At 41.7% G+C, this 24,054-nt stretch overlaps 1 protein-coding gene across 1 annotated transcript; it reads right to left on the bottom strand.

The window, feature by feature from the left end:
* Nucleotides 1-1,851: 1,851 nt before the first annotated feature.
* Nucleotides 1,852-23,216, bottom strand: LOC139423089 (protein Wnt-11-like). The gene is made up of 6 exons (XM_071174732.1): nucleotides 23,019-23,216; nucleotides 21,355-21,550; nucleotides 19,508-19,752; nucleotides 16,880-17,157; nucleotides 10,058-10,350; nucleotides 1,852-2,942 (listed from the first exon to the last, which is right to left on the bottom strand). Exons 2-6 carry the CDS (start codon nucleotides 21,435-21,437, stop codon nucleotides 2,768-2,770), a joined length of 1,074 nt encoding a protein of 357 aa, XP_071030833.1. The 5' UTR covers nucleotides 21,438-21,550; nucleotides 23,019-23,216; the 3' UTR covers nucleotides 1,852-2,767.
* Nucleotides 23,217-24,054: the final 838 nt, after the last annotated feature.

The raw sequence follows: 24,054 nt of genomic DNA, 5'->3' as shown, positions 1-24,054 counted from the left end.
TAGCCTCACTTATGTGTTGGCAGTGGCCCCACCGACAGACAACAGTCGGCACACATGCACAAGTGCGCACACACACACACACACACACACATGTGCGCGCACACACACACACACACACACACACACACACACACACACACACACACACACACACACACACACACACACACACACACACACACACACACACACACACACACACACACACACACACACACACACACACACACACATCCTCCTTCCCCCTCCCATCCAGCTGCCAGCCTAGGGAATGCCACTGACTGAAGGGTACTTGAGGCTGTCGACAGGCTGGGCTGTGTGGAGCGAGACCTCCACTCACCTGCACAGAGTGCTCCTCCGACTCCCCATTCTTTCCCCCAGACCTCTAACCTTTCACCCCCACCCTCCTCCTCCTCCAACCCCCATTTACCTCCCACACCTTTCCTCATCACGACAGATTGTGTCCATCCTCACATGCTGGCAATGCATTTAAAATACTGACAGATAGGTTCACAGGACAGCCTTTGAGGGTCCTAAGTAGATAGTGTCCATTGTTCAACCCATCTACACATTTTCTATGTATGTACTACCTGTGATTTTCATTGGCTGATGTAACACAGCATGAAAAAGGGGTTATGTATCCATGACACTGGCTTGGCTGGATTACAGACAACACATTGTATCTGGAATTCACTCTGCGGTGTATTTCTCATCATTCCTAAAATATGACTACTTTAATCAGTTAAAAGATGCCCATCAATCAATTTGTTAGCAGTAGTCGATGATTGCAAACAAAAACCTAGCTCATAAAAGACCTCCAAAAAACTAATGTAACAATGATTGCGTTCTATTAAACATACCTCCCCTGCAGTTCTATAGTGTTCTAGTTTGCTCCCACAAGCGGGCTAGGTCAATAGCGGTACATATGCTCGGCTGGATTAGGTTGGAGCCTCAGCATGGGCCAAGAGTTAGTTATTTCTGTCTGTTCAGAATCATGAAAACTACAAAGCAACACAAGGCTTGGTCAGTGGGTTATACTTCTGCCTTATAGAGTGCCAACTGCCAAGATCTGTTCCTTTGACTAACAACCTAAAAAAAATGTAACCCTTTGTATGAAAATAAATTAGATTTATTTTTGTTGTTCCCACGATGAAATCAGGGAGAGGATTGTGGATCTGTCACCATCCATCTGTCCTCTGTTCGTACATTAGTCTCAGACAACACTAAACAGATTTTTACGAAACTTGGGTGAATGATGCGTTTTCCATAGAGATCCGCTGTTTACAAAATTACACTGATTGGTCAGATAGTGGCACTATAACAAGAGATTGAAAATGCAAACTCTGAAAGGTGGGGAGCAACATGTTTACTGTTGCCTTGTTTTTTAATTGGAAGTTTAGCCCAATCCAAGATCTCTTCTCATCCAGATGATTGTTTGTGGGTTAGGCTAAACCCATGATAGAATCATAATTAATAGCCCTTGTGACAGTGAAGAATGTCCAAACAAACACTTTCCCAGGGTTTTTGTAATTGAGAGGTTGATCCCAATTGGCCTTCTGATTGAAAACTAAAGCACATTACAAGTGTGCTCACAGCTCACAAGTCTCACAGTCACAGGTCATTGTGTGAAACTGTTATTTTCTTAACACTTTGAGATGTCATTAATTACAGTAATGCTTCGGGGGGGAGAAATATAGCTAGTCTATTTCAAAAACACCAGCCTGTGAGGTTACATATTTCTCTTGCCAAGTTTCTTTTAAATTACAAACAGAAAATTCACCATGATGATGATGATGAGTTGCGGTCTTGGGAAAATAAAAAATGGAGAGCTTGTTAAAGAGTCTATAATTAGTTTATAAATATTTCTTTCTTTAATTCAGCATACAAAAAGACAGTATGTACAGCCACATAAGAGTGGTTCATCATAACACGGCATTAAAGGAGACCCATGTGTTCCGTTCACATGCTCTGAGTGTTAGGCTTTGGACTACCTGCATGTCAGACATTCTAGGGATAATGTGCTGTTTCTAACACTGGGAGTTCTTTGTCCTTATCCTGAGGATGCACACAGAACTGTGTGTCTGCAGGCGAGTCCCCAGTCAAGCTCCAGTGCTCAAGAGTTCAACACCAGTTACTAAAAAAGTTCCACAACTAAAAGTACTTTAAGTTCCCTTTGTGTGTTGAGCACGATTTCCCTCTCTTTATTTCAGTGTCTTTCTCTGTTGAAAAAAGGACTAACATTTGAGGAAAAACACCATGGATCCTTCAGAACCCTTTGAATTCCGTGGAATGGTTCTGAAGTAAACGGTGAGTGTCAACATCAGAGCGAGGTTGGAAGTATAGCCCCAACAGCAAACGAGGAGACTACAGTCCCTCTCCTCAAAAAACAAATCCAATATCATTTATTTGAATAAAAGTATATACGAAAATAGACATTTGATATCCGAGTACGGCAAGTGTAATGCACATTTATGAAAGGAAAGAAAAAATCCTCGAGGACGGTGGCCTTCACGTAAACCAATAGGCATTGTCACAACACCCATGTGTCCGCGTTCGTAAAATGGAAAAGGTTTTAAGTCCAGCTTGTGAGTCAGAGTTTAATTAAAAAGAATGAACAAAAATAAACACTTTCTTGTCAAAATATACATGCTAAAGCTTAAGACAAAAGTAAGCCTTCTTGGTAACGTAGTGCTTTGGTTATCTGTAGCCCCAGCACATAGACGTGGGGCGGTTAGGTGGGTGGGTGGATGAAGTAGACAACATGGACTCATTTGCAGACGTATCTCTCCACAATCCTCTCACACTTTTTACATGTGACATAGCAGCACCAGTGGTACTTGCAGTGGCAGCGCTCCACCAGCTTCTCTGTGTAGGGGTTGTAGCCACGCCCACAGCACATCATGTCACAGCTGTCGCTGCCGATGGACGTCTTGTTGCATTGCCTGGAATCAACAGACAGAAAGGGGGAAAACGTTACAACTATGTTTGAGAACTTTTTGCATTCCTAAATGACATTCATTCTGCCCCCAAACAAATGAGAGAAAAACAAACCATTCTACACACTGGTAATACATTGTGGTTTATGGAAAGCCCTCAAGGTCCCTAAAACATTTACATTTACATACACATAAACCCAGTCTCCCTAATAGATTCCCCCCTCAAACAACCCCATTGACCTTAGAAGAGTTCCTCTCTCAAAGATCAACCCCAAAACGTTTTGTCCAATGTTTTGGACAATTCCGAAACCATCTCAAGCCTAACAAATGTCTCTAAAAGGGGGAGCTTGATGAATGCTTATTGTGCATTCACCCAAACATTTTCCCCTTGCGTTTTGTCTTAGGGCACCGAATGCTTCGCTTGGGACCCTTTCTTAAGCCTGGGGGCATCTTAAGTGAGCAGAGAATAGTCGTATCATAAATCACAGTGAATACACACGGGAGCCCTCCCTCTATTTAACCCACTCTCGCTCCACATAATTGCATTGTTTTATAATACCAGAGTGTTAATGGCCAGCTTGGTGAGAGACAGAGACACTGAGAGGATGGCTGAAGCCTGCTGACACAGAAAAGGGACGAGGAGGGAATGGGTGGAGGGGCGGGAGGGAAGTTAGAGTCATTGGGAAAAGTAGGACAGACTCATTACAATAGTGGCCTTTGGGACAGGCCAATTAACAATAGCTCTACACAGATATGTTTTGTCAGAGAAAATCTGACCTTTCAGTCTGGTGCCTGGTGTAAAGTTAATGGATCAAAAGCACATGACCATCTGTAAACTCCACATCGCTCTCACACAGCTGTGTGTCTCACAGTCAGAGCTACTAATCCAATTCTGAACTAAAACATCCTTCGATGGTGCCGTCCCTCGTGAGACCCACAGCTCTTGTTGCCTTTGAGATACTGATCATCCCTCAGCTCTGGGGATGTTATTGAGGTTTAACTTGTTATGCATTTCTTATTAATACAGAACACATTCTAACCCCACAAGGAATGTCGCTACAAGGTATATCACTGGACAGCTTTCTACAGAAGGAGGCTTCCAACATTTATATCCTTTACTAAGAAGTAGACTACATATGTTTACTGCTATTACACTCCAGGTATTATCAACGGGGTCAAAAATATCCAAGGCGAGGAGTAGCGAGATTAGAAGGGTAAACACAGATAAGGCCACCCTGAAGTGTGTACCATTGAACACGGCTCCGTCAGGGTCAAACAAAGTGCACTATCCCTTGGTGAGGGGCTAGGGATCGTGGGAGTGAGGTGGATGGTGCTGAGGCCATGTGATGGGGAGGTGCGGTTAAAACATCCCCCAGACCCCTGGGACCCTCGTTGAAACACACACCACACGACACATCAGCGTCACACATAGTCACCAGGAGGCTGGTGATGCCTTGTGACTCAGCATAAAGCACTGAATATATGCCATAGACCATGTGTTACGGGCCCCTTATCAGGTTGGGGACAGCAGATGCATGGAGCACTGCGACTGCACCTGACATGGAGCATGTTTTCAGGTTATCTGTTAAGTGGCCTAAAGAGACATTTGCATGAATTGTTTTCAATGTTCCGCATTTCCAGCTCCAAGAGCCCTGAACCTTACTCCTTACTGAAATTTGTCATACATTTTCTGCAGCCTAGCAGAGATTTAGCTACGCTACTAAAATTAATATCCATGGCAAAAGATACAAAAGGAAGAAAACCCACTAGGCTGCCAAAGATGGCAGTTGAAGTCGGAAGTTTACATACACTTAGGTTGGAGTCATTAAAACTTGTTTTTCAACCACTCCACAAATTTCTTGTTAACAAACTATAGTTTTGGCAAGTCGGTTAGGACATCTACTTTGTGAACGACACAAGTCATTGTTCCAACAACTGCTTACAGACAGATTATTTCACTTATAATTCACTGTATCACAATTCCAGTGGGTCAGAAGTTTACGTACACTAAATTGACCGTAACTTTAAACAGATTGGAAAATTCCAGAAAATTATGTCATGGCTTTAGAAGCTTATTTTAGGCTAATTTACATAATTTGAGTAAATTTGAGGTGTACCTGTGGATGTATTTCCAGGCCTACCTTCAAACTCAGTGCCTCTTTGCTTGACATCATGGGAAAATCAAAAGAAACTAGCCAAGACCTCAGAATTTGTTTTTAGACCTCCACAAGTCTGGTTCAGCCTTGGGAGCAATTTCCAAATGCCTAAAGGTACCACGTTCATCTGTACAAACAATAGTACGCAAGTATAAACACCATGGGACCACGCAGCCGTCATACCTCAGAGGAAGGAGATGCGTTCTGTCTCCTAGAGACGTACTTTGGTACGAAAAGTGCAAATCAATCCCAGAACAACAGCAAAGGACCTTGTGAAGATGCTGGAGGAAACAGGTACAAAGGTATCTATATCCACAGTAAAACGAGTCCTATATCGACATAACCTGAAAGGCCGCTCAGCAAAGAAGAAGCCACTGCTCCAAAACCGCCAGAAAAAAGCCAGACTACGGTTTTGCAACTGCACATGGGGACAAAGATTGTACTTTTTGGAAAAATGTCCTCTGATCTGATGAAACAAAAATAGAACTGTTTGGCCATAATGACCATTATGTTTAGAGGGAAAAGGGGGAGGCTTGCAGGCTGAAGAACACCATCCCAACCGTGAAGCACGGGGGTGGCAGCATCATGTTGTGGGGGTGCTTTGCTGCGGGAGGGAAGGACTGGTGCACTTCACAAAATAGATGACCTCGTGAAAATGGAAAATTATGTGGATATATTGAAGCAACATCTCAAGTCATCAGTCAGGAAGTTAAAGCTTGGTAGCAAATGGGTCTTCCCCAAGCATACGTCCAAAGTTGTGGCAAAATGGCTTAAGGACAACAAAGTCAAGGTATTGGAGTGGCCATCACAAAGCCCTGGCCTCAATCCCATAGAAAATTTGTGGACAGAACTGTAAAAGTGTAAAAGTGTGTGCGAGGGGCCTCCCGGGTGGTTAAGGGCGCTGTACTGCAGCGCCAGCTGTGCCATCAGAGTCCCTGGGCCCCAGGCTCTGTCGTAACCGGCCGCAACCGGGAGTTTCGTGGGGCGACGCACAATTGGCATAGCGTCGTCCGGGTTAGGGAGGGATTGGTCGGTAGGGATGTCCTTGTCTCATCGCACACCAGCGACTCCTGTGGCGGGCCGGGCGCAGTGCGTGCTAACCAAGGTTGCCAGGTGCACGGTGTGTCCTCCGACACATTGGTGCGGCTGGCTTCCGGGTTGGATGCGCGCTGTGTTAAGAAGCAGTGCGGCTTGGTTGGGTTGTGTATCGGAGGACGCATTACTTTCAACCTTCGTCTCTCCCGAGCCCATACAGGAGTTGTAGCGATGAGACAAGATAGTAGCTACTACAACAATTGGATACCATGAAATTGGGGAGAAAAAGGGGTAAAATTCAACAACAAAAAAACATTGAAAAAAAAAGTGTGTGCGAGCAAAGAGGCCTTACAAACCTGACTCAGTTACACCAGCTCTGTCAGGAGGAATGGGCCAAAATTCACCCAACTTATTGTGGGAAGCTTGAAACGTTTGACCCAAGTTAAACAATTTAAAGGCAATGCTACCATTAAAACTTGTTTTTCAACCACTCCACAAATTTCTTGTTAACAAACTATAGTTAGCAATGCTACCAAGGCAATGCTACCAAATACTAATTGAGTTGTATGTAAACTTTTGACCCACTGGGAATGTGATGAAAGAAATAAAAGCTGAAATAAATCATTCGCTCTACTATTATTCTGACATTTCATATTCTAAAAATAAAGTTGGGATCCTAACTGACCTAAGACTGGGAATTTTTACAAGGATTAAATGTCAGGAATTGTGAAAACTGAGTTTAAATGTATTTGGCTAAGGTGTATGTAAACTTCCGACTTCAACTGTATCTGGCCTTTACCCCAGACAAAGAAAATACCCCTTACTTCCCACTAAGTTCTCACAGTGGTCTGACCGACAACATGCAACGTGTATTTCCTAATGAATACCTTCAGATGAATAGAGAGAATCTTGTTTAATCTTAACCCGTTTCCTTCTGTGTCGTGCTCTCAAATCGATATCAGCTGAATGCACTCAGGCTCTAAGAATAACCACATTACTCACCCCTGTATGATAGCAACACAAGGGCACGAGTCACAATGGGCATGGCAGTGACACGTGCTCAGACATACCACAGACAGGCCAATCTCAGGGACCACTTGCTTTATCAGGGATTCTCAAAACAAAATGGTGCCTGCCACCAGGGAGGGCGGCAGCTAATTAAATCAACATCCTGGACGAACTCCCCGCTTGAGAAAACAAACAGGAATGGTAATTTCCTAAATGTTAGCTGCACGGCCGTGAAGCAGGAACCAGGCAGAGCCAGGCCAACATACTGAGTATGTAGAGCTTTCACAAAAGAGTAGCTATGATTTTGTAAGGTCCTATATTACAACCTGGATTCAGGGGTAGACGTAACATAGTAAATGTATATTCGGGACACTCCAAATAGTATGATATGTTACAATTCTCATGGTATTTATTAATTTATCCATTTGGTATGATATGCTCCGAATTACAATTCGTATGATATGTTTCCCGAATTGCAATTCATACAATATGTTACGAATTGGAATTCTTACAATATGTTGTGAATTTCCAAAACATATGATATGTTACATATTCTAATTTGTTGTGGGTAACGTTAGCTAGGTGTCTAATGGCTAATGTTAGCAAGGCTAGGGGTTGGGGGGGGTTAAGGTTAGGGTTAGGTTAGGGTTAAGGTTAGGAGTTAGGTTAAAGTGTTAAGGTTAGGGTTAGAGAAAGGGTTAGCTAGCATGCTAAGTAGTTGCAAAGTAGCTAAAAAGTAGTAAGTAGTTGCAAACTTGTTAATTTACTAAAATGCTGAAGTTGTCTGTGATGAGATTCGAACATGCAACCTTTGGGTTGCTAGACATTCACGTTATAAGTAACTTTCTGTCTTATGTAACCATACCAAACGTGACATATCATAGTAATTTGAATGTCCCGGATTTACATAAGATCAGGCTGTATATTCTTTCACAATGCTCCACCCATGACACTAGGGCTGTGGCGGTCACGAAATTTCGTCAGCCGGTAATTGTCAAGCAAATAACTGACGGTCTCACGGTAATTGACCGTAAATTAACATAAACACATTTAGCATCTCCTGGCTTCTACACATGATGCAGACCTTTGGAACATCTACATTTTAAAAAGTCTAATAAACCCATGTAATATATCCTACACCTTCACAATAAATCTATTATTTATTTTAGACAGGTCTAAAGAAGCATGATATGAAGAAATTGAGTCTATTTCAGAAGAACAGAATAGCATACTTGGAGTTGTCCTTATATTAGGTCCTTACCTGGCTATGCCATGTGGCTGTGGGCTACACTAGTTCATTTAGCAGACAAGATTTGCTTAGAATTCCGTGGCATTATTTATATTATTTTATAGTATGAATAATACAATTAAACAAAGCTGAATAAAAAAGAAAGGACATATTTTCCAAACGATTTGAGGGACTGCGCACATGCGGCTATTCTGTGTTGAGCGGTTAACAAAGAAATAGGTCCTCCTTTATGCTTAATATAGAGTTATTAACGTAACTTCAATTGTTCTACAAACTTTGTTCTATAAGTTTTGATTTTTAATACATTGTAAGGCTGCATGATGCGACTCTAATGATGATTTGAAAAAAGTAGCTTGAAAGGCATGAGCTCTGCTTTGTTTTTTTTTGCGCAGACTGTACACACTTCGTCAGACTCTCATTCACAATTTGAGAAGCACTTGATAATGCCTTGAATTTCCCGGCGGCATTCCCTTTGTGTGGCCATAATGCAACCTAAAAAAGCCATGCCTTCTGCAGCCCTTCTCCCTGAGTGCTGCCTGCTCAGAAGCACCTCTCATCTCACTCACACGGTTCTCCATCACGTGATCGGGTCTTTCTCACAGGATAAAAGTGAAGACAGACACATCGGGGAAGCAACTGCCTGTATCCTTATCCAAACCACAAAGGCAATTGTGCATGTAATGCTTTTATTATAAAGCTGCTTTTTGATGGTGAAAATGATGTTCCCCAAACTTGAAACTCACGCGCTGCATATGTATGTATGACAGTTAAGCTCTACATCCCTTGTAAAGAGTATTAATGTGCTTAATTTTCAGAAGTTATTAGGCCACTTTAGTTGTGATACAAACCTTATCAAAGCATATAGGCCTATGGTCTAGGCTACATGAGGTGTGTGACTATGATTCTAAAAAGTCACAAGTGGTAGTATATAATTCACAATTGATAGGCTAATATTGTCACCCATCAGTTTATTCTTGATTTAATCTTGTATTTACATGTACTAAATAATATATGTGTGAAATTCGTTTTGATATAGAATGGGCCATTATCAGGCAGCGGGAAAAAATACAAGTCATCTATGCACTTAAATAGCGAATGGAGGATGCTTCCTGTAGTTCATTTTCATGCCAGCCAGGTAGGCTATACTCCTGTTTTAAAGATAAGCAATGTGCTTAATATTTGCTTAATATTAGGAAAGTTGAGAAATAAATATAGCCATCACTCTGTTTTCTCTCATAATTGCATAGCCTATAGAAATGTTGTGCAACATGAGCTCATGGGCTCTCATGAAGTGTTTGATTCGATTTTCGATAACATTTGCTTTCAATGGGACAACAGAGTTATTAATATAACATTAGAACATTTAAATTGGCTCAGAATAGGGCTCGTACACATGGATTAGTGGCCTGAGGGCACACACTTAATGTGTTGTGAAAAGTGTTATGAAATGTAATGTAATGTCATGTAATTATTAAAATTATATATAGCTGCCTTAATGTAGCTGCCTCCAATACACACACATACACACACACACACACACACACAAACACACACACACACACACACACACACACACACACACACACACACACACACACACACACACACACACACACACACACACACACACACACACACACACACACACACACAGTCTCCTGTAACAGTCTCACCTGTCCTGGGTGCCGACGGAACCCAGCTTGTCGTTTTTGGCACAGAAGTCCGGAGAGCTCTGCAGGTAGACCAGTTCGTTCTCTCTGACGGGCCTGATGTCAATGTCCTTGGGGACCAGCTGCTTGCGCGTACCCATGGGTCTGTGCACCACCTTAGTGGCTGAAAGGTACTTGGTCTTCAGGTCAATGGCGATGTCCTTCAGGTCCTGCAGGCCTCTCCAGCAGGTCCGTATGGAGCAGGAGCCAGACACACCGTGACACTTACACTTCATCACCAGCGCATCTCTCAGGGCCTGGAGGACGTGAACGTAAAACACTGTTACTATTGAGGCTAATGCTATAGCAGAAAATATGTCAAAGATTGCACAAAGGGATTGATTTACAGTAATAGGCCCTGAAAAGAGCTATATACAGTGCATTCGGAAAGTATTCACACCCCTTAACATTTTACATATTTTGTTACATTACAGCCTTATTCTAAAATGTATTAAATTGTTTTTTCCCTCATTAATCTACACACAATACCCCATAATTAGAAAGCAAAAACAGGTTTTTAGAAATGTTTGAAAAAATAAATAAAAATAAAAACAGAAATACCTTATTCAGACCCTTTGCTATGAGACTCGAAATTGAAGTAAGGTGCATCCTGTTTCCATAGATCATCCTTGAGAGGTTTCTACAACTTGATTGGAGTCCACGTGTAGTAAATTCAATTGATTGGACATGATTTGGAAAGGCACACACCTGTCTATATAAGGTCCCACAGTTGACAGGGCATTTCAGAGCAAAAACCAAGCCATGAGGCTGAAGGAATTGTCCGTAGAGCTCAGAGACAAGATTGTGTCGAGGCACAGATCTGGGGAAGGGTACCAAAATATTTCTGAAGCATTGAAGGTCCCCAAGAACAAACTGGCCATCATTCATAAATACAAGGCTGGAAGTTTGGAACCACCAAGACTCTTCCTAGAGAGCTGGCCGCCCAGCAAAACTGAGCAATCGGGGGAGAAGGGCCTTGGTCAGGGAGGTGACCAAGAACCAGATGGTCACTCTGACAGAGCTCCCAGCGTTCCTCTGTGGAGATGGGAGAACATTCCAGAAGAACAACCATTTCTGTAGCACTCCACTTTTTTATTTATTTTACCTTTATTTAACCAGGCAAGTCAGTTAAGAACCAATTCTTATTTTCAATGATGGCCTAGGAACAGTGAGTTAACTGCCTGTTCAGGGGCAGAACGACAGATTTTGTACCTTGTCAGCTCGGGGGTTTGAACTTGCAACCTTCCGGTTACTAGTCCAATGATCTAACCACTAGGCTACCCTGCCGCCCCACTAATCAGGCCTTTATGGTAGAGTGGCCAGATGGAACTCACTCCTCCTAAAAGGCACATGAAAGCCCACTAGGGGTTTGCCAAGGGACACCTAAAGGACTCTCAGACCATGAGAAGCAAGATTCTCTGGTCTGATGAAACCAAGATTGAACTCTTTGGCCTGAATACCAAGTGTCATGTATGGAGGGAACCTGGCACCATTCCTACGGTGAAGCATGGTGATGGAAGCATGATGTTGTTGGGATGTTTTTCAGTAGCAGGGACTGGGAAACTAGTCAGGATCGAGGGGAAGATGGACAGAGCAAAGTACATAGAAATCCTTGATGAAAACATGCTCCAGAGCGCTCAGGACCTCAGACTGGGGTGAAGGTTCACCTTCCAATAGGACAACGACCCTAAGCACACAGCCAAGACAATGCAGGAGTCTCTGAATGACCTTGAGTGGCCCAGCCTGGACTTGAACCCGATCAAACATCTCTGGAGAGACCTGAAAATAGCTGTGCAGCGACGCTCCCCATCCAACCTGACAGAGCTTGAGAGGATCTGCAGAGAAGGTGCTTTAACAAAGTACTGAGTAAAGGGTCTGAATACTTCTGTAAATGTTATATTTCAGGGTTTTTTTCTCGCTTTTTCATTATGGGTTATTGTGTGTAGATTGATGAGGGAAAAAAGTATTTAATCTATTTTAGGATAAGGCTGTAATGTAACAAAATGTGGAAAAACTCAAGGGGTCTGAATACTTTCCGAATGGACTGTATGCTCAAATAGTCATCCATATATCCATATTTCAAGCCAAACTACTACTACTACTACTACTACTACTACTACTACTACTACTACTACTAGCCTTAACCCTTGTGTGGTGTTCGGGTCTGTGGGACCCATTTTCAATGTTATATGAAGAACATGTAAAATAACAACTTTTCATTGAGTGCACACTGTGCACCGCCCTACACATTTTTATTACATATGTGGTGTTTGGGTCCACTGGACCCAAGGGTAAAAAAAGTGTGGAAAAGTGTATGTGTAGGTGAAAACAAGTAAAAATTAAACCAAAAGTTTTAGTGTGTGCCTTTACTCTGTCTTCCTCCTCCTAACCTGGCTCTCTCCCTGCCTGTCTGCATGTATCCCGCTATTCTCGCACTCTTTACCATTTGTAGTGTGTGAAACTACACAATGTCTTGTGGGAACCTGCACAATGTTATTATAATACATTCGTCTGATACATTGTAGCTCCTTACCACAATCAATCAGTATGGCAAAAATAATCTCTGCTCAGAGGGCCTTAGAAATAATTTTTGCCGAGAGAGAAGCTACAGTAGTGCGGAAGGAGCATTTTCCACTTTGGAAGATGAAGACATTTCAGAATATGAGGATTAAGTCTCCGTCAATTCAAAGTCTGACAGTGAGTTGGAAGAAGAGGATGAGATTGACCCTCAGCCAGCCCCAGAACCAGCCCATCAGCAGCCAGGCCGTGGGCAACCAGCTCGTCAGCAGCCTGCAGGAGGAGAAATATAGATGTAAAAAAATGGTGGCATTGAATGGTCTTCTTGCCCAAAGAATGAGCCACCCCACATGGCTGCCAATGTGATAAGGATGCAACCAGGGCCGACGCAGATGGTGGTTACTCATGTGCAGGACATAAAGTCTTCTTTTGAACTGTTCATCCCAGACACCATCCAGAAAATCATTCTGGACACTAATTTGGAGGGCAGGTGTGTTTTTGGAAAGAGATGGAAGGAGATGGACAAAACTCATTTACATTTTTAGATCCAATGGGAAATCCGCAGAATCCCTGTGGAATGCAGAAACTGGCAGATAACATTTCCGTGCAACAATGTCTCTGGAAAATGTACACATTATTTCCAGGATTATCCGCTTTCGATAACTGAGCCACCAGACCAGCTCAGCAGCAGAGAGACAAGCTAGCTGCAATCAGGTCAGTGCAGAGAGACAAGCTAGCTGCAATCAGGTCAGTGTGGGACACGAGGGTGGGCCGCCTTCTCCTGTTTTACAACCCTGGGCCCAACGTTACTGTTGATGAGCAGCTTATGCCATTTAGGGGCTGCTGCCCCTTCAGGCAGTACATACAGTCTAAACCTGCAAAATATTGAGTCAAGATCTGGACTGCTTGTGATGCTTCTTCATCATATGCGTGGAACTTGCAAGTGTATACAGGGAAGCCAGATGGAGGAGCCCCTGAGAAGAACCAAGGGATGCGGGTTGTCCTGGATGTGACACGGGGACTCGGTGGACACAACATCACATGCGATAACTTTTTTACTTCGCACAAGCTGGGACAGGAGTTCCTCAAGAGGAAGCTGACGATGGTAGGAACCGTATGAAAAAACAAGCCAGAGCTCCCACCTCACGCCGACACGTCCCTAGTGTCCTACGTGCCAAAGAAAGGCAAAAATGTTGTACTCATGCTACATAGGGATGGGCGAATCTGTGGCCAGGAACAACAAAAAACAGAAATCATAATGGATTACAATGCCACAAAAGGAGGGGTGGACAATTTAAACAAGCTGGTTACAGCTGCAAAAGAAGAGCCCTACGCTGGCCCCTTGTGAAATTCTTCAACATCTTGGACAACGCGTTTGTCATCTGGATGCCGTTGAACCCAGATTGGAACAGAGGGAAGCTGAAGAGAAGACGTCTCTTTCTCGAGGAGCTGGGCAAGGCATTGGTAAGACCTCAAATCTAGAGGAGGCAACATATCCCAAGGACCCCATCTTCTGCAGCCATCGTGAGGATGATTCAGGAGGAGAATGCTGGTGCCCCATCCGTCCAAAACACAGAACTAACAACTCCAATACCGGAAGTAAGTGTGAGTGATGTTGTTGCATGTGTGTCTGACTCTCCTACCTTGACCTGCTGTAACTATATATGTGAGTGAGTGAGATGTTAGTAAAATTCCTGAACTGTGTTTTCATCCTTGTAGATTGAAGCCGGTAGCAACAAGAAGAAGTGATGCGATGTGTGTGGAAGAAGGACAGGAAGACGCAGTACAAATCCATCAAGAGCAAGAAATACATTTGCTACACACACACAGTAAAACTCTGTCCCTCATGTGGTGTGTAGACCGACTTTAATTTGTGTTCAATGGGGCTCATTTATCATTTCCATAAAATACTGAAAAATGTGTCCTTTCAATTTGTTCAGTTCAAAGCAATAAACATCAATAGTGATGAAAACTTTGTTTAATTTATATTTGTTTAAGATAGACATGATTTATTCCACCCGTGTCTTGATAAAAATAGATTTCTGTTAACAAAAATTTAATTTTATTAAAAAAAAAATATATATAGTGCTTTTATTGATATGTATGCTGTCTATATTGCTTGTAATGTATTTAAGTCAACATCTAAGTATTAAGTATTCTTATGTAAATTGTTATGGCTGTATTGTTTTAAAAACCCAATAATATTGTGGGTCCATTCATTGGGTGAATAACAAAAACATGAACACCACACAAGAGTTAAGACTTGTGACTCGACGTTGACTTGAGACGGATGACTTGAAATGATCTGGCTAGGTTTGTAAAATGTTTTCACTCATTTTGTGGCACTGAGTCTCTGTGGATTTACTCTCCAAGCAGCCAGAGACAGTAGCCGCAGCTACGTAGAACGTGCAACAGATTGGTGAATGAATTGGACCAGCAAACTGTTAATCAACAAAGGTCGGATGAGCTAGCGCAGTGGTTCTCAAAGTGAGAGCGTTTTGGGGGGTCGCGAGTATAAAGCTGAATGGGAAAAATACATATTTTTCATACATATTTTAATAGGCTACACATGCATATTTTTATATTTTATATATTGTGTATATATACCTTTGCCTGTTTGATCTGGTTTCTAATATAGACCTACCCTACGGTATTATACCAAAAGATTGTCTCAAAAACATCTCATCTGTGCTTCAGAACCAAAAAGTTGCAGGTCTTGATTGTTGACCAATGACCAGTCATCAGCATTGACGCGCAAAGGCGAGCGCGCATATCCAGAGATAAGTGACCAGAAATAACTTTTCTCCAGTTTTGCCTGACAAAAGCACAGTATGCCTACATTTATATTATTTATCCATATAATATATAGTTTAGAAATCAACCACAGAGGCATCTTTGCCAGAACAATAATAGGCTACCTGCCGATTTCATTGATCTTGTTCATATTTCAGATAGTCCCAGTTTGGGTGGCTACTGGCTATATCATGTTTAAGGCTTGCTATAACATCGCACTGCCTTCAATATTATGGGATGAAAATTTAACATATTCTGGCGACTTAATTACGGTATTTGTGAAAAATAAAAGGGCTACCCAGTTCAGGTGTCAACGAGCATTCGGCAGGCAGGCGGTCCTCCAAAGTGAAGCACTAAGCGTGCAGTGCAGACAGACAATGCTTTCCAGACGATCCTGCAACCTCCACTTTTTACAGGTAGGCAGTATTTTGCTTGCCCTGGACTCCAGAGAAGTGACATAATATCCCTAGTTGTTATTGGCTGCTAACAAGAATGGTTGTAATGGCTGTAATGACAGGCTACATTTGCGCAGCGATTATGTGCATGTGTTAGTGTATGTGCCTCGGGCATGTGTGTGTGTGGGTCGCAAACTTTTAACCAACTATTTTTGGGATCTTGCAGGTCAAAACGTTTGAGAACCACTAAGCTAGCTAGGAAGAGAATATTGGCATAAATATATATCTAGCTCCAAATATTGTTTGGTGATCAAAAATATTAACTGTTTACTTTGCAAGCTCACCAGCAATGGGGCATCAGTCATAAATTATTAGCATAGGCCTAGCTACTGTTCTTTTGGTATGTCAAAACTGCTTGAAATGTATAATTGACTTACATTATGAACTAGTTGGAATTAGTTGCAAAGTATGTTATAACATAATCAAAATGTGTTATAGACAAAATAATGAAAAGGGCTGCCTGGAAGCCTCAATAAACAGTCATTGCAGTCATGTATAGGTTTTATTTTTTTACTTGACTTGAAAAAACGTAACAGTCATGTATAGGTTTTATTTTTTTACTTGACTTGAAAAAACGTGTGATTTGACTCGACTTGAATTGTTCTTGGAAAGCATGATTTAGATTTGACTCGAGACTCGTTTGACTTGAGACTCAGATCTTGTGACTTGCTCGTGACTAAAATAATAGTGACTTTTATTTTACCTTTATTTAACTAGGCAAGTCAGTTAAGAACAAATTCTTATTTTCAATGACAGCAGTGGGTTAACTGCCTGTTCAGGGGCAGAACGACAGATTTGTACCTTGTCAGCTCGGGGATATGAACTTGCAACCTTTCGGTTACTGATGACTTACTGTTCATTCTATGTAGTAGTATTCAGAGGTGGGACGGCAGGGTAGCCTAGTGGTTAGATCATTGGATGATCTAACCACTAGGCTACCCTGCCGTCCCACCTCTGAATACTACTACATAGAATGAACAGTAAGTCATCAGTGATCTGTGATTATAAGATTACTTTGTACCTGTCTCCCCACTTCACTGTTGTGCAGATGCATCAGCTTGTTGGCGTGGGAGCCTGCCTTCTTCATCTTCATCGGGGCGTCAGAAAACTTGGAGCCCATGACCAGGCCATAGTGCAGGTTGTCTGCACATCCGCCCCAGCGGTAGCCCGGCTCAGGGATCTCCCCGGGGATGGGGCCGCATGAACACAGGCGCAGGTCCCCCGACGTGCACGCCTGCGCTATGGTGTGGCTGATGGCCGCCGCAGACAGGGCATACACAAACGCTGACTCCCTCGTGCCTGTTTGGAACAAGACAAGGCCTTTTGAGTGAGGGAAAATACATCAGTGAGTATAATTTTTGTAGTAGAATCTAACCTTTATCTATTGTATCATTGAACAGTTTGCCAAGTGAAACCTCAGTAAGAGTAACATCAGATAGTCACTGGACAGATATGGTTATACAGCCGGAGTGGATCATATGGATCTAATGTAGGTGATGAAGTGTGTACACAAAGAGGGCAGATATGTCAATGCTGGACGATGGAGGTGGGAGACAGGAAGAACCAGCCAGACCACAAAAACATCCCTGTATGAAGAAGACCACTAGTTTATTGTTGACCAGTGGCTTCTCAAGACTGGTCTAACAGTTGACAGATGGAGCTTGTCTTCTCCTGAGGCGTATCATCATGGAGCTATCTCCTTAAATCTTTGATTAGGAGCCAGCTCTTTGTTGTGTTTTATATATATATATCTTCACTCAAACTCAGTAAAACTGGAACTGACATTGGCTCTGCCTGGCTCAGCAAAGATCCCTTTGGCAATGGAAATAAACCCATCTAAGTAGAAGTACAGAACATGGAAAGACTCTCAGACAAATCACTGAAAGGAGTGTGCATATAATGAGACAATGATCGATCAAAATCTGTAGGCATGTACTGTATACAATACTAATGCTTTGTACTGGAAGGAGCAACTAAGAGCCTGCCTGTATGTTCAGTTGAGTTCGCTGATAATATTTAGCATCTTGCAGTACTATAGAAAACCAGATGCGTGTAGGTAATGTGTGACGTAAAAGGGATTTAGAACTGAGAAGGATGAGTTGTCACAAAAAAAAAGATGTCTAGATCCCTTCTAATAGTCACTGTCAAACTCAATACTATCTCTCACATGAAGAATGGAATCTATTGTGTCACAAAAGAGAGTCAAGGCACTGTTAAGCTATGAAGACAACCACATCAAGTACTTGGAACATAAAGAGAAGGACTTTGTAGCACGGATATTAGGGAGGTGGGTGGCTAGGGTGATAAAGGACAATTTTCTTTCTTTCAAGGGGACACAAAGAAGAATGGTAGCCTTTGCTTGGCCCAGTCTGCTCTGCCCTCAGAGCACAAAAGACCCCCAAGGACGATGATTAAGGCTTTAAACTCTCGCTTGTAAATGATCTCCTGCAACACTTGAATTAGCTTTTTGAATCCCACCAAGGACACAGAGTTTCTACTGTCCTGATAATTTGGTCTGAGATGATCACTCCTAGTTCTATTGAAAAAAACGTTTGGGTTGCACACCTAGCACAATGGATCTCACACCACCATTTCAATCAATTGATCTCACAGCACCATAAACAGTAGGGGAGACTGGGGTTTGTTGTCTCACGGGTTTTGGTATTTGGCATTTTATTAGGATCCCCATTAGTTACTGCTGAAGCAGCAGCTCCTCTTCCTGGGGTCCACACAAAACATAAAACATGACATAATACAGATAATTCATAGACAAGAACAGCTCAAGGACAATCTAAATGGCACTGTGCAATATTTGTAAGGTTAACATGTGTGCATTCTTTGAAAGAACCGATCCACCTGGTCTATTCATGTCAGCATGTCAAAACAGTGAGGTTAGGAGAATTTGTGTTTTACATAGATGGGGGGGGATTTTCTTTACTTTTTTTGTTTTAATTACGGGAGTATCCATGAACAATTATGTTTGTTGAAAAGAAGAGAGGGAGAGCTATATTTCAAACCTATTTTCTGAGTTCCAAGGTCCAGCCATGTAGTAACTAACATCTTTATTAGCATTGGGGTTGTTTGTCACTATCAACTCCATTATAATAAATCCCAAGCTCTTTTGTGCTTGTGCTATAAAAAGTTCCCTTCGTTGCCGCTCTCTCACACACATATTTTTTATGTCTCCCCCCCCACACACACACACACATGCTTGTGCAAACAAACACATACACACCCAAATTTACTCAAAATGTCATATGTTTTTCTCACGGCATAAAATGTTGAATTTGTTAGAAATATCCTTAGATCAAAGAAAGGCTTTTTCCAAGATGATGTGTGCTATATTGCTTCATTTCCTGTTACAGAAAGAATAAGCTACTAGCAAACATTGTGACAACCAACAACATATTGTGTGACATCCTATCCCACGATGGGGCTGGTTGTCACAGGTGGACAGAGTGTGTTTTGATGGCTTATAACTCCATGTTGGAATAAGATATGAGGGTCCCCATTTCAACCCAATACCTTGGTCTTTCTCCTAATATTGAAAAGAGCCTTTTAAGATATACTGGTGCTGAGAAATACACACAAGAGTAAAAAGTGTGACAGCCAACCCCGGTCTCCCCTAGATTGTGACCAGTAGGCCTACCTCTGTCAAGATCTGGACGATACCTCGAGGAGTCACTGGGGATTTCAATAGAGGAACAGTTCCAGCGCATGTCGGCGAAGGTCTTCTGGCAGGTCTTCTTGACCTCGCGGGCTGCGGCGATGATGGTCTGCATGAGCTCCAGGTTGCTCCGACACAGTTGGGCTTGTGACGACACCAGGCCGGGCAGCAGCTTGCAGTGTTGGGTCTGGTTGATGTGTAAGGACGTGGGTGTGTGAGATAGGGCCCTGGAACAGAAACAGACGTAATTATAAGTACTTCATTATGATGGCTTCAACTCAGAGGTTTCTATACTGCAAAAATGTAATCTGAAAAATTCCAAGATCAAAATATTTAACATTTTTGATATGAAATATGACATGATTTTATGAATGCAAAAGCCGATGCCATAGTTAAAAGTCATTTTCTCACTTCTAACATACATACATTTTTAGGCCCATAACTATAGCTATGATACATACTGAACCATTGCGCTTCAAACTTGTTTTGAAACAATCAAACAGATTATCAGAACTGTTGGAACTTTTAACATTTTTGGCATTCGTACCACTTGACTTGGAAGATACAAAAATACCAGAGAGAGGATGCCAATGAAAATCTCTCAAGAAGTCACGAACAGGTAAAACATAACAGACCACAGCTTGGCATCAGACTATTCTCCTGTATTAGTTCAGCAGAGGAGGTTCCAGAACATGCCAAATGATGATTTCATCATAGGCAAAAACCCTGACCCAGATCTAACTGACAGCACTACATCTATCCATCTATCATCATTTACATTCTTCATTGTTAAAAGGATTGCATTCTACCGAGAATTTTGTTTGGCATAAATCATCTGATTACGAAATCTAAAAGGGGGGCACACATAATTGATTTGCACATAGACAGAACAGAAGATTAGTTCATAGAAAAACCACCAGAGAACCTGGTCAGTCAGTGTCTGACTCTGTTTTCTATGTCTTGTAGCAGCACTGCGAGGGAGAGAGAGTTCCGTGAGAACCAGCCAGTGCCTCCTGCACTATGGCCTGTTTCGGATTAGGAGTGAGGGGAGTGGCCACTCCATGCCCAACGATAAGTTGTGACAGACTCCCCTGTGCTCTGGGTAACCCAGAGCTCACAGGTGTTTATGGCCGCATCTGGTTCACATCCAGGCCCCGTAGAAATATCAAGGCTGGGAGAGACCCTTTCTACTATAGGATTTAGCACAATGTCATGCAATCTCCATCTCTCTCTCTGAGGCACATTTGCTGTTCGACTGTTATAGCCTATCGAAATCTTACAACAACTCACTCATAGGTTTCAGATGCTACAGATGGTAAAAATAAACATCCCAAATCATGTGCAGGTATAAAATGTCAATCAATCTATGAACCAAAGAAAAATATGTACCAAAGTCAATGAGGAATTTGTATATCTAAGGGAAAAACTTCCAAATTATGTCACTCTTGGTTATAATGATGTTTAACACACAAGCTGCTTGTTGCTTTCGAGTACTCTGTTCTAACAGAGTATTCATTTTTCACTCCATAATTCCCATTCAAATCTTCTCATTAACATTCATCAGGGGACAAATTGAGAACCTGGACTGAAATAATGCACAGCCTTTCTTTTAGTTTACCGGCAAAAAATGTGGCAAATGTTCATCCTCAGATGGACAATAAAGTTATATTATATTTTTCTGCAGGTTTAGAATAAATACAGTAGGAAACAAGAAGGACTTGGAGAGCCCCAGCTTCTGTTTTGCTGCCTATGCACAACACAAGCCACAATAAACAGTAAAGCAAAAGGAAGAATGCACACACATAAAAGACAACATAAAAGTTCCTTACAGCCATTTGATGCCGGAGCAGATCTGGGACAGCAGCAGAATGGTAAGCAGACAGAGTGGGAGGGTGTTAGACGTTTTCTTCATAATGATAGTGTTCCAACTTAGAGATGACAGTAATGCAGGTGGCTGTTGGCTTTTAGGCTCTTATAGGTGCAATCACAAGTCAACTGCCATGACACCGTCTTCCCCTCTTTCCCCTGTTTGGTGGAATACAAAAATACACCATTAAAGGAACACTCCACACTATTCAAAGCAAAATGTCAAAAGATAATCTATGCTATAATGGTTTTGTTCACTGCCACATTTCTTATGTATAGTGGAAAAGTAATAGAGAAATCTAAAACCCTATTTCAAGAAATGTATTAATTGTGGAACTCTTGTGCTCATCCTTCCCACTGGTGCAACAACACTCACTGCAGGGGCTATTGAGAGTTGACAGATCCCCCCACCCACCCCCACCCCACACACACACACACACACACACACACACAAACTGAATTGTATTTTCTGTTTACCCTCAGATACATTTCAGATAGTAATATGATCAGTGGATGGCAACACCAGCAGCGCACACTACACTACAGCAGACAAGGTTGTACTTGTACAGGGCATTACCTCCATCAGATAGGGTTTTTAATTGTCGAGTGATGATAAGGAAGCTCTTTGAAAATAACTTTAATTTTATGCCTCAAACAAAACACTAATCTCACTGATTATAGTGATATTTAAAGTGGAAATAATAGTTGCTTAATACGTCTCATCAACACATAATAAGACAGTATAATAACACTATTATTTCACTATATTTTCACCATGATGCACATCTTTCTAAGCATCTCTAACCATGTGGGTAATACAAACCTATAGCCTCATTTATATACATGTTGCGAATTGTGATCTAAATTGGCTACGCTGTACAGGAGCACAACATCAGACCCTTTGGAAATGTCAGCTACAGCACATGTGGTATAACGGTTAGCAAGCGATCAACTATCAGCAGGCAATCAGTTTAGATAAGAATATCCGATTTTACATTAAAAACATTTATTTAACATTTAAACACATTTAACATTTATTCACAAAACCTTAAAGTTGTGGTAGTTCCATTTGTCCCGATCTCCAATTTTATATAAGGTGCATTGGGTTTATGCGAGGGAAACCACTCTATGCATGCAGAGGTTACTTTGGTATTTTGTGTGGGGTGAAACTGTCAATGAAATGAATAGTTTTCCCCATGATCACCTTCAACGAATATCTATTAAATTCCCGTTGTATAATATAGCCGTATCAGCCACTAAACCTAAACATTGGAACTTTATTATCTTTCAAATTCCCCTCCATCTGCATGTTTGAAGCTGTCTCCTTGTTATTATAGCCTTCTACCTCTATTCAGTCGCAGTGGGAACAATAGGTAAATAAAGTTACTCTTAAAATGTAGTTTGAGTCACGTTCAAGTTAATAAGGCAGCCTACACTCGAGTCCTTATTCGAAAATATCTAGGATATTATCTATCCAAACTCAAATCAGATATATAGTAGCCTAATCTTTTAAATAGCCTAGTTCGTGTTCAACCAATTAAAAGCTATCAAACTCTGAAAATAAGCATGTCATCGATAACTTTAGACTTTGATAGTCATGTCATGAAACTAGACCATTGCTCCTCACCTTTAATGATGATTCGTGTCAGTGTAATATCCTTTTGAATTCAATATCCTCCACAAATTCGTATAAATCCACAATTTCGCAATTCAAATGAATCCAAAGAAGTAAGCATCGTTTTACTCCCCAGCAACAGTGGCTACCTCTTCTCTCTCGCAGGTTATTCAGCGTGCAGTGCCTCTCGCTGCGGAATGTGTTGGACTCATGGCAGTGGGGCAGCCTCAACTCATAAGTACTCCTGCTCCGCTTTGATCTCGCTGGTGATGTCAGGCACAATTAGCATAACAAAGCGGGTTGAATTTGGACTTCCAAGGAGAGACGTAAGATACCCACACTGTCATTGTCCAATCTTGCTCTACATGTTAGATCATTTTAACCAGTTGCGCTATAGTTTTTGTTATATATTTTCGCAGTTTTATTTTCTAGGTTGCCCCCAACACTAATGCTCACAATAATGATAATAGTTTAATGTATAATAGAAACCACGAATAGTTTCAAGTTTTAATGTCACATACACAAGTACAGTGAAATGCCTTTCTTGCAAATTCAAAACCCGACAATGCAATAATAAATAACAATGTAATACTAGAAGAAAAACACATGAGAAATAAGACGAAATATGAAAAACACAATAAGTAAGTAAGTAAGCATACTGCAGAGTCTGTTCCAATACCATATTTACAATGTGCAGGGATACTGCAGTAAATACTGTATGTATAGGTAAGGTGAAAAGGCAACATTATATAAGATTAACAGAGTAGCAGCAGCTTGTATGTGAATGAATGTCCGGGTGTGTAGAGTCTGTACAAACGTATGTGCATATTATGTGTGAGTGAACAGATGTTGTGTAAGTGTGTAGGGCCCTGTGAGTGTGCATAGACAGAGTACAAAACTAAAACAAAAGGTCAATAACGATACAAGGTTAACTCAGATAGTCCGTGTAGGTATTTTGTTAACTATTTATAAGTCTTATTGCTTGGGGATAGAAGCTGTCCAGACTTGATGCACCGGTACCGCTTGCCGTGCGGAAGCAGAGAGAATA

This window comes from Oncorhynchus clarkii, chromosome 12 (assembly GCF_045791955.1).
Source record: "Oncorhynchus clarkii lewisi isolate Uvic-CL-2024 chromosome 12, UVic_Ocla_1.0, whole genome shotgun sequence".
NCBI classification, from domain to species: Eukaryota; Metazoa; Chordata; class Actinopteri; order Salmoniformes; family Salmonidae; genus Oncorhynchus; species Oncorhynchus clarkii.
This window is presented reverse-complemented; position numbering and strand designations above follow the sequence as displayed.

Bases quoted from the DNA above. Each gene is read 5' to 3' on its own strand.
- LOC139423089 (XM_071174732.1), bottom strand. From the start codon at position 21,437: ATGAAGAAAACGTCTAACACCCTCCCACTCTGTCTGCTTACCATTCTG. The intron at 17,158-19,507 runs GTAGGCCTACTG...TGTTCCAAACAG, and splicing joins TCGTCCAGATCTTGACAGAG to GCACGAGGGAGTCAGCGTTT. The intron at 2,943-10,057 runs GTGAGACTGTTA...TGTTGATTCCAG, and splicing joins TCCGTCGGCACCCAGGACAG to GCAATGCAACAAGACGTCCA.